The sequence below is a fragment of the Magallana gigas genome, chromosome 5 (genome assembly GCF_963853765.1).
Source record: "Magallana gigas chromosome 5, xbMagGiga1.1, whole genome shotgun sequence".
Taxonomy (NCBI): domain Eukaryota; kingdom Metazoa; phylum Mollusca; class Bivalvia; order Ostreida; family Ostreidae; genus Magallana; species Magallana gigas.
The window spans coordinates 17,815,789-17,827,516 of record NC_088857.1 but is presented as its reverse complement, the minus strand read 5'-3'; the positions used below and the strand labels follow the sequence as shown (position 1 = coordinate 17,827,516).

The window sequence follows — 11,728 nt, the reverse complement described above, 5'->3', positions numbered from 1 at the left end:
GTTACTGATGAACAGTGATGAAGTTTAAAGTGATAAAAAAAATCAAAAATATATTAAGTTATTGGATAATAATATCAAAATTATAATGTGAACCTGGGGCCTTGTTTAGTGGATTAATATGATATAATAATAACATTTTATATCGACTAATTGAATATAAAAAATTACATATTTAATTCATCACTATCCGGATATTATTTTCTCTCACAGCTTAACATAAATTTTGCAGAGAGCGTGTTTGAAACTCTTTGTCGAAAGATATTATGTGAAAGCTTATATAGTTTAATCAGACTTTGGTCAGTCTTTTTTCACTCTTGATTAAATGAATGTATCTTTCCCTTTTTAGTCATATCTTTTAGAGAGTTCATCGTTGCAATATTATGAAATCAAATGATAATGTCACAAAGTATATATAAAATGAAGTTAAAATCTAATATATTGATTTCATTTATTTCACATTTCGATCAATTAAAACGATAATCCAGTGTATTGGCCATGCTTGCTTCCAATGACACCTCCCCAGAACTCCGGAAGTAGCAATACCACGTGGTTGTTTTGTGTATTCAAGAATGAGGTCAATAGTGCATTTCAGGTAGGTATGAGAGCTTATCTTAAACTTTATTGACTCGGGAGATTAAGTCAACACTGGACGTGCTTATATTTTATTGTATGTGCAAATGTCGATGTGGCGGGTATTTTTAATTTTAAAATGCAAGTGATTTTTACTGGTTTTTGAAATAATTCATATATGAGGCTTGTAACCTGAAATACACAATGAACAAATTTTAACCGTTTAAACGTTATAGTAAATTGTTTACTGAAATGTTATTATGCTAAAGCGCATGATCATGCTGTGGTAATGTACATCATCTTTCTGTTCTTTGTTTCATTTTAGAATTTCTATAAAACAGTTCAGAAATATGGCATGCTCGATGCAGATGTTGACATGTTGATAACTTAATTTGATGCAGTTGGTTAACAATATTTACACCCATTTTTTAGAGGAATGTAATGAAACTATTTTATTCTTGTTCTTCCAGATGATTTATTTGTACTGGAGAAATATGACGAGTCATTTAGACTTGCTGAAATCAGAATGTCATCAAACATTAGAGTCTGCACCTCAGCTAGAGAACCCACAAAACTGCAGTTTTCAATTCTGCTTCATAAATGGGCTGCTGAATGTTTCATAAGTTGAAGATCAGAAAATTAGGTTGCAAGTTACATCATGGAAGTTCGTGCTATTGCAATAGTTCTGCTGTTGCTACTGACTCTAAGAGTTGCCAATTCCACTTGTATTAAAAAACAAGTGACATCCTGCATTTCTTTACCAAGCAATCCTACTTGTCTTGGGGCATCCCTATCATCAGTTAGTGGATTTACACACACCTCCACAGTTTTTGCAAATGATTCTTTGACTCTTGATGAAGTTACTGAGAAGCTGAAGTTATGGAGTGGGCTGAAAGCAGCTCCCAAGTGCTGGGAAGTTATTCAACCTTTCTTGTGCTCTGTGTATATGCCAAGGTGTAATAGTACTGACCTTACAGTAGAAAGACCCTCAAGGGAGCTGTGTCTCAAAACGAGAACCCCCTGTGATATTGTAAGGAAGATCAGTGGTTGGCCTTTTTTCCTGGATTGTAATCAACTAGATATTTTCTCAGCAAACTGTACGGTATGTTCATTAATTTATTTTAAAATTGCATTTATTAGCATGATTAAAATTCACTTTTATTGATGTGATGTTTTAGTCACAAAGTTGACAAACCAGCAATTGCAATAATAATTCCTGAAGATTTTGCTCTATTATAACACTTCTTAATGTTTTTAACTGAACAATGACCCAGCATTGGTTACAATATATAAAATTACCTTAAGTATCTTTAAATTTCAATGAGAGGAAAAGGAAAGCAAACATGAGCAAAGAAAGTAGAAATTGGAGAATTAAAATCAATGATTTGTTCTACCATGTCTACAGTTTTTTTAAAGAGCTAAATGTGAGAAGCAATCTTATAGAGTTATAGTTGTTGTTCACATCCATCCATTTGCTTTAGAAAGTAACCAGCTTCAAACTCTATCTTTATTTACCATATACACCAGATATTTTTATCTTAAGATCAGACAATAATTCATGACTATAAAAGTTTATATATATTATAAATATTTAGTAAACTCTCTTTTACAAATACATGTACTTAAAATTGGTGGATTATGAATTCTTGAAGATTCTAACTATTGAATAATAACTTTGTGTTCGTGGAGCAAAATTTATAGAAATAAGACTAAATGAAATTCCCATTTGCATGCACATTTATTTAAAAGTATTTGGAAATACTTTTTAGAAGTTAACATATATAATCAAGTAATTTTATGAAGAATTCGAACAAATAGATATTTTTTTCCTGTTTTCTTCATTGAATTTAGAAATACCATAAAAAAAAAAAATCTGGAAGCATAATGTCCTGTATGTGCCTTAGATTTTGATATTTGACTAGATTTAAATCCCATTGAAAAAAGATCAAGAAAAAAAGTATAAAATTATGCCTTTTGTGCTGATAGCTTTCACCAATCTTCGTTAAAATTCAGTGTTTGAACACCGACTCTGAAGAGCATTTAAATCTCGCAAACAATGCTCCTTTGAAAAAATAGGATGAGTTGATAAAAGAGCCCCCGATATACCTGGTGATAGCTGGAGTTCCTCTAGTTCAACTGAGTCACTCTGTTTCTATAGATCAGTTAATTGGTGTTTTTATTCTTTTTATTTATCTATATATATATATACTGATATACCTACAGACACCTATCAGAACAATGAAAGCTAACATCAGGAGTGATGTCCCTTTGTTTCATATCCCCCACAAAAATTTCAAGTATGATGTCAAAGCACTAATTGATTGACAGTTGCAAAATAGTGTCATCATTTGACCACAAAAGAGTTGTAACAATTGAATTAAAGGTCATTATAAGGATATAGAATGACAAGATTAAAATATTCAGGACAGAGTATTAACTGCTTTACAGAGAATCATCATTAAATTGAATCTTTAGTTTGAAATATTGTGTAGTACACATGTATGATGTACACCATATAACACATCAAGCACTCCTTCTTTGCCTTCCTGATAAATTTTATTCATATTTATTTATTAGAACCATTTTAACAAGAGCTTGGACTTTGGGTAGTTGAGTCAAACAGCAATGTGACGTAGGCCTGTCTATTTCACTGCCGGCCACTCAGCCATGGCTCTTTGAAATCAACGAGATTTTTCTGGCTTTTGAGCAAAGACTACGCAATAGGTGTATATTTCACTTGAAACCGTTTCATTTTTAACTTGTTTTGACGCAAGAAATAGAGAGCTTAGACCTACTGAAAGTCCAAGGTCTTGTTAAAATGGTTCTATTTTGAAAATGGGTGGGTGGTGGATGTGGGGTGGTATGGAAAGAGGCAGGGATGGGGGTTACTGCTTACCACTCTTTACAGTAATATTGCATGTATTTTATGTAGAAAAAGTCTATCACAGGGAATGGTATACGTGTATATACATTTTAGGAGAACTCTTATGAGAAAAAAGAAATCTCGTTTGACACAACTAGTCGATGCAACTCTCCATTGGTGAAAACGGATAATGTGAAGAGCTGGTACAGCGAGGTAGAGGGATGTGGAGTCCAGTGTCAGAATCCACTCTTCACGGAAAAGGAGCACGAAGAAGTCCACATCATCATCGCTGTGTTCGGATCACTATGTCTGGTCTGCACCCTCTTCACTATGGTAGGGTTCAAATTCAACACTCACTTCATCAAATCTGCTTGGTTTTTAATAATTATGGATTAAAATGAAAAAAGGGCAAGACATTTGAATAAAAAGGTATGCACTGACAAAGGGGGCATGGCGCCAAGACACGATTGTTTGCCTTAATTTTTATTACATGACGTACAAGTAAATTAACAGTTGGTGGCTAGATTGATTTATTTTAATACATGTACTATTAGGTGTAGTCTGAAAAATTAATGATCAAATTATTTCTTAAAATAAGAAAGGAAAAGAGAAATATTAATTAGCTGATTGAAGTTGCGTAATACTAAATACAGTAGTGTATTAATAAATAATAGTGTATGTTAATTTTGCATGAAACTAAACAAGTGAAGTTTTATGAATTGATTTTTGGATGAAAATCATTTGAGTTTTAATTGAAAATTTTTATAAATTTTGGAAAGGGAAGGTTGCACAGTTTTTACTTTTCTGTGTAAAAGAATATGTTGAAAATTCTATCTGTGTAAGCATTTTGGAATAGGATTTTCATAGAGTACAAAAAGCATGTGCATTTTTTAAAGTCTTTAGGAATTTGAACTGACATAGAACTGTGTAAGATAAAATGTTTGCATGTTTGTAATTCACACTTATGACATTGCAACACTGTTTATCCAGATTGTTGAATTCTTGTGACCTTGTCACAGATCAGCATTTATAAACAAAAAAAATGTATATTCATGAAAAAAATAATATTCAGTCCGTAATGTTTACGGTATTTATTAAATGCAAGCAATCAACTCCCATAATTTATCTGTTATATTTTTGTTCACCTGCTTCACAGAGGTATAGGTGGGTATCTTTGATGTTCTCTCAACTTGGCTAGTTTCTCTCCTTTACACTGTTCTTTAAGATTACATTCCTTAAGATTGCAAGATCTATCTTCTGTTTTTATCCTCATATCCACGACCAAATGTTGTGCATTAATCCTGCATGAATTTACCATTAGTGAATGCAAAATATTTCTCCAGTAATATCACTCCATTGGTAGCTGTCTGTATCTTGTGATTTAATTATGCCTTAATTCACTTGACTTTCCATGATCTGTCCATATAACTTATTTTTATTAAGCTGCTTAGTAATTTAATGATAATTAAAGTAATATTGCCATGTTATCCAATTTCTGAAAATTGATAAAGTGCACAATATGTATTTAGAAAATATTCGAGCAGCTGTTTTCTTTTGGTAAATATATACATAATTAGGTTTGTAAAAAGGCAAAGTTTGCACTCTTTGGTCAACATGCCTTCATTATTCCCTCTCTGATTGACAGCTCACTTTCATCATTGATTGGAAGACTGCCAGTCGTTACCCCGCCCTCATTCTCTTCTTCATCAATGCCTGCTTCTTCCTGGGCAGTATTGGATGGATGGCCCAGTTTTCTGGGAACGCCAGAACAGACATTGTCTGTAAGACAGATGGTACTGTACGAAAAGGGGAGCCAGAGTTGGGGTAAGTATTTAATTTGCCTCCTTCTTTCTTGTACCTAAAAATCATGTGTTAGTTATGATATGAACAATACTGCAAATTGTTTTTGTGGAAACATTTGAAAATTAAAAGTCATATCGAATAAGTATAAAGTCTTGATGTATACTGCAAGATCATGTTAAAATTTATGTGGTCTATGCGCATTTTTAACATTTATACTTGCATTTACTATCATCTAATTTGTTACTGAGTAAAAATAATCACATCACAAAGATTTATTTGCCGCTGTGACAATATTCACTAGGATACAAATTACTCAGTATGTGATGAATTACATATAATGTGTTTATACATAGTCAAATCAGAATATCAGCAGTGAAGAATGACTGTCATGTTTCAGAAATGGGGAGACGGCTTCCTGTACGATAGTGTTTATCTTGGTGTACTATTTCATGATGGCCGGCTGTGTTTGGTTTGTAATGCTGGCCTTTGCCTGGTACCTAACCTTCCGAGCCCTAGGAACTCAGAGGGATGATCTCAAAAACAAAACGTCCTACTTCCACATTGCCAGCTGGTGTGTGCCACTAGTGTTGACCATTGTCTGTCTGTCTGTATCAGAGGTAGGCTTCTTTTATGACATTGCAAAGATGTATACCATACTTTATGCTTTGTCATTAAATCTGTTTTTGAGAGGAAAAACATGCATCAGCTTTCTTTTAATGGTATATGTATCAATCTGTTCATGAAAGAACTAAATTATTTAATTTAACTGATTATCCATGTACTATTCACCCAGCCAAAGTGTGATGATTATTATACAGTTCAGTACTTTCAGTACTTTGATTCCTGTTTCAGATTGATGGAGACTCACTGAGTGGTATCTGCTTCGTTGGAGTGTTTAACAATGGCTACAGAGGTGGCTTTGTCCTTGCTCCTATTGGCCTCATGCTTGTCATAGGGCTGGGCTATCTCATTTTAGGTAGGAAAGTCATAATTTTATTACTTTTTGACAAGTTTGTGTCCATAATTTACTCTTCAGTCTTCTAATTTTTAAATTCACCATCAGATAAGTATATAAATGTACCGGTATCCTAGAAAAAGTTACATTTTAAAAATTAACGATGGTATAGTTATTCAGTTATTCATTTTAATGTGTATCATTCATATGATATAAAGATTTGTTTTTGTTTTTCAGTTTTAAAAACTTTAATCAAGCTGAAGAAGGAGTCCCCAGATTACATCAGTATTAAAGCTCTGTCTAAAATAAAGGAAACTATCATCAGGCTGGGTAAGATTGGTTGTAGTTTTCTATTCAATTTGTTCATTATTTTCTACAGTAATCCAATGCTGTACCCAATTTTGAATGTCACAATTTATGTATAACCATTTTCTTGTACAGCTTACTTCGTTTGAAAACCTATCCTCTATTGCATTACTGCTATTACACTCATTTCAGCATCACATCTTTAGACTCGTTGAAATGATCAATATTTCAAAAAGCACATGAAAAACATTTACCGGTAATTTATATTTTACATGATGGTCCTCTATTTATAGAATTATATTGAGTTATTTTTGTCTTCAGGTATTTTCACCTTGCTGGATTTCCTGTTTGTTGTGATTACATTTGCTGTTCATGTGTATATCTTTGTCAATGAACAAAGCTGGTCAGATAGCTTTAAAGAGTATGTCTAGTAAGTACCACTAATAAAGTACCACCAAGTACCGCTACTGTGGAATCATTTTATTCGTGGGGGCCACTGTTAGTTGCCAGTCAAAATTTTCCAGGTTCGTTGAGACGTGATTTCTTTGGTAGTAAGTTTGGGATAATTTTTAATAAGCATTAAACAAATGCTTGTATAAATAATTGTTGGGATGTAAATTCATTGGCAAGGGTTATCCCGCCATGAACATTTGTCCCCCATGAACAATGATGATTCCACAGTATATCTTAAGGGAGGTAATTCAATCAGAATATTTGAAATAAAGTAACCATTTCAAAATCACCAAGATAATCTATTATTGATGCGTTGTATGCATCGTTTATCATGGTATATCTACAACTTAGCTATAGGTATCCAACAATGGACACTTAAGGAATATTCTATTTTAGTTGTCAAGGTAATGCAACCGCAATACAAAGTGTATACAATGACTCCTCTGTCGCCTGTGAATTGTCAAGCCGCCCCAGTGTGGTCGCCTATGGGTTCCACATCCTGGCCTTCTTTGGGGCAGGAATCACCATGAGTAGCTGGTCCTGGACCAAAGCATCCCTTCTGGCCTGGGAGAGATTCCTTAGAAAGTATGTGGCTTATGAACACACTTTTAAATTTCATATTGATCAGGCTCTGGGGCAGTAACACCTTTAAAAAGCCCACTTTTGGTCTTATATAGTCTCACTTTTTAAACAGAAAAAAGTGAGGCTGAGATCAAATTGAATGCCCAAGGGCATAAAATATAATTTTTTCAAGGTATTATAATCAATGTCATACTTTTTTGTTGTAGAGTGTTTAGAAAGCCCTCAAACAGGCCAGTCAAACTAAAAAAACATAAAGTGATTGCTAAGGCCTTTGAAAAGAGGAAGGAGCTGAATAATGGTCGCCTTTCCATCAGCTTCGCAAGTACACATGAAGATCCACTAGGTAAGACTATACTGCTCTTTTTAAAACAAGGTTTTATTTTTAATTAAGAGCATGTTGATTTAATTTTTGTGGTGTGTATTGGTATTGTTTTGTCAGAAACTGTTGTTGCATTCTAGGAATGAAATTTGACCTGAACAGTGTGAGTTCAAACAACAGCATGTCGTCAGACTTTCGGGCAGCAATGCCCAAGCTGGTGAAGAGAAGGGGTGGTATGATGCATCCCACTGCGGGGACACTGAGGAAGTACTCAGACTCAGGTAAGTGAAGTGGATTTTGTACCTTAGGCTGCTATTAATTAGGATTGGTGTATTAGAAAGTTTTCAAATTTATCGTAAAATGGTAATCTATAATTTTGTTATCCTTTAAGATATTGGATCAGTGGTTTCCAGGATGGCATCAAGACGCCATTCTATTGACTCACAGATCAGCGCTGCACAAGGACAATTCAGAGTCAGTGATGAAGAAATGGAGATGGAAGAAGTGGAATATGTAAAGACAAGAAGTAATAGGAACAAGGCTAAAAAGAAAAAGAAGATTAGGAAAATGAAGAGGAACAGAATTCTTCCAGTTCTGGGTCCCATCTCAAATGCTATGTCTTCTGCTGCTTATGGAGGTAGACGCAGGCACAGCAGAAGAGGAAGTGGAAATTCCTTGTCCAGCCGAGCATCAGCTCAAGGGGTGGATATAGATGTGGAGAAAAAGAGTCTGGAAGCTATCTCAATCACTTCATATTCCCATCAAAATAGTCTGGATGCTGCAACTCTGCCAGAACCCCCAAAACATTTGGGGAAAATGGCCAATTTCTCAATATTCACTGCAAGTGCTTACATGGGAGAACTGAATGCAAAACTGAAAGATTTGGAGAGCACAGATAGAAGTGAAAGAGAGTCTATCAGGTCATGGGGAGATAGGAAACGTAGAAAGACAGAGACTGGGTCTGTCAGTGGTTATGTGACATCAGAAACAGAGGAGCCTAGCACTAATGGCTTGGTGAGGTTGGGTAGCAGCAGAAAACTTCGCCATAGCAGAAGATCTGAAAATGGTAGCAGGCGTCACAGAAGCACAAGTTCCCACCATGATGGTACAAGTAAACAAGAAGACAGTGCAACTGAAAGTAAAAAACCAGTAAGCACAAGTAGGAGACAAGACAGTGGAAAGAAACATGATAAAAGTACAAGCACACGACACGACAGTGCCACCAAACGAGAAGACAGTGCAAGCAGACGTCACGACAGTGCTGGCAGACGACAAGACAGTGCTAGCAGACGATATGACAGTGGAAGCAGTAGACAGAACAGTGGTAATGGTTATATGAGAAGTAGAGATGTTACTCTGGAGATGGCGGAGATGTTTTACAGGCAGCATCGGCAGGCCAGTTCTGCCACCAGTAGAACTAGTGGTCGACAGGGCTCGGCAAGATCAGCCCGAACTTCTTCTGCCAAATCCGAGCGGTCTATCATCAGGCAGCTTCCTGGAGAAACATCGGCTGTTGAGATTGAGAATCTTCACGACCCCTATGCCTCGTCCAACTGAAATCTTTCTGGTCTTTTCTATTATACTTACATTTTTACTGGTCTTTATTCTTACATTTGTGTTACTTTTTATCTGAAGTAATTTATTGTCATGATGGGTACCAATATTATTTTCATTTTGGTAATGAAATAGGTATCATATTAGTTTTTCATTGCTTTAGAATTTCAATGCATTGTTATTTTTATTCCATGCCAACATTTGCGTTAAATCATACAGGATTTGCCCTTTACATTCATTAGTCCTTTGGCATAATATTATAAGGCCTTTTTTTCTTGTTCTTTTGCAGAATTTGATAGCATTATTCTGATGGTGGTCAGAATTGTTGATATATGCAACTGTATACTTGTGTAATGTTTTGTAAATAATGTCTTAAACTTGGAATCTCTTCATTGATGAATCTCTTTTCTTTATACCTGAAGAATCTCAGCTGAATTTCATCTCTTGACATGTATAGGCTTATCAAGCGATTCTATTTATCTGTCACTATAGATTTTTTTGTAAGCATGAATTTGTATGTGTACATTTGTCGTTGTAGCTTGGATATGACATGTTTGTAAGGATCAGTGCATTGACATCCTTGTTTCTCTATTGTCGCTACACACGAGGATCTCCTCGTGTGTAGTGACAATAGAGAAACAAGGAGCAGATCGAGGATCTGATTTTAATTAGATTCAGTAAATTAATTTTGTAGTAATTCTCAAAGATGAACTTTTTAAATTTTTATTTCACTGTCAAATAGTTTTGTGAGGCTATAATATTACTGAGGTAAAACTGCCCAAAAAAAACTACATCGTGGTAGATAAACACGTACAGTATATCCATCACTTTTTCTATGAAAACATTTTTTATGATGTGCTGCATTCAGATAAAGAACTGGTGCTTAATCTATACAGTAAAGTGCTTGTTTAATAATTAATTAAAGACATATCTCTACCTCCAATTTAGGTGCAAATGTTGTGTTAAATCTTTTTAAATCAGGTTTTCCAATGTAGTATTGAGGTTGTGCACTTAAATTTTTTTTAAATCTAAATGTGTTGCATCTATATCTCTTTTTACAAGAAAGCAGGTGTATTGTTTACTAGTAATTTTTTTAAGTATTTTATTTTCAAATAAAAAATAACTGCCTTGCATGTTTGTGAATGTATTACTTCCCGGTACTACTCCCATCCCATGTATACATGTTCTATATTTACATGTCAAATCATCAAATTGGGTGGAAGTAAATTTTTAGAATGTTCTTGCAGTAGTGCAAATATGAATTGCATGTACAGAAAATATTTTATTCAGGTGTTGAAAGTGCTAGTTTTGAGTGCTTATAAATTCAATAAGTGCTGTCATTTATTGTTAGCATGTATTTTACAATTTTATCATTTTTGAAAGAAAATCAATTAAAGAAAATAAATTATATGCTAGACAAAGTTTAAACTCGTACCCATTGAATGTTATAATTTACTTTCTTTTGGGTACTCTTGGATTAACAGGGTATTTTTTTCACCTGTGTACAAGTTGGCAAATTTATTACCATTTACCACTTAGAAAAGTACCATATGACATTATCAGTTTATAGTTTTGAAATAACTTGTGGCAAATGCTGCTTCATAAAAACTTCATATAACTTTACATGCATTGAGATTAGTACAGAGTGTTGCTGTAACAGTGAAAATAATGAATCATTGCCCCATAAACAAGCATGCCAAATGTCATTGTAATCATGTAAAATTATCGTTACATTTACCATGGGAAATCAATGTTTTCATTTAGCATACTATCATGTCTTCCAGAAATCTATGTTTCATTATATACAGTGCCATGCAGAAATTACTGAAATTTTTATTCTTCAATTTTTTTTTTTACTTTTTATAATGAGATTATGTTATTTCCATAAGGATATTGGTTTGGTTGTGTTGTTTAGATATTTGAAATTTTCCATATGAATTTTTTCTCCTCAAGATATTGTAGTATATATATGAAGATTTTTCGGTTTTACATCTATATATTAATTTTTTTTACTTTAATTGAGTTGGGAGTACATTTTTTTTATTGTTTACATTGTCCTTGCTCTTCAAAAGATACAATGTATTTCTATTTTAGCAGTCTGAAATTTTTTAGCCCCTGCAGTATATTATGTTGTTTTTACATGTATGTCAATGAATAGAAGTAGAAGTTACTATGAAATTTTGTTAGTTTTAGAAGTTGCAAAAAATAAATTTAAAGAAATGAAAAAATGTTTTGTATTTTTGCATTTGTTGAGAGAGAGAGAGAGAGAGGAGAGAGAGAGAGATTTAATCTCATTACTATCATCACAGATATACAGAGATTG

The 11,728-nt window shown here is 33.9% G+C and overlaps 1 protein-coding gene across 2 annotated transcripts; it reads left to right on the top strand.

The window, feature by feature from the left end:
- The first annotated feature begins 534 nt into the window (after positions 1-534).
- On the top strand, positions 535-11,633 carry LOC105318081 (protein smoothened). Of its 2 annotated transcripts, none has more exons than XM_011414999.4 (12): positions 535-592; positions 1,041-1,672; positions 3,548-3,766; positions 5,079-5,257; positions 5,634-5,853; positions 6,089-6,212; positions 6,429-6,521; positions 6,819-6,927; positions 7,347-7,535; positions 7,739-7,875; positions 7,992-8,132; positions 8,243-11,633. In XM_011414999.4, exons 2-12 carry the CDS (start codon positions 1,229-1,231, stop codon positions 9,406-9,408), a joined length of 3,021 nt encoding a protein of 1,006 aa, XP_011413301.3. In that variant the 5' UTR covers positions 535-592; positions 1,041-1,228; the 3' UTR covers positions 9,409-11,633. The 2 variants fall into 2 exon arrangements, with proteins under 2 accessions (XP_011413301.3, XP_011413302.3); XM_011415000.4 differs by having other exon boundaries at positions 582-667.
- Positions 11,634-11,728: the final 95 nt, after the last annotated feature.

Excerpts from the sequence above, each read along its gene's own strand:
- LOC105318081 (XM_011414999.4), top strand. The coding sequence starts at position 1,229 with ATGGAAGTTCGTGCTATTGCAATAGTTCTGCTGTTGCTACTGACTCTA. Across the intron at positions 1,673-3,547 it reads TTTTCTCAGCAAACTGTACG|GAGAACTCTTATGAGAAAAA; the intron begins GTATGTTCATTA and ends TATACATTTTAG. Across the intron at positions 5,854-6,088 it reads TCTGTCTGTCTGTATCAGAG|ATTGATGGAGACTCACTGAG; the intron begins GTAGGCTTCTTT and ends TTCCTGTTTCAG.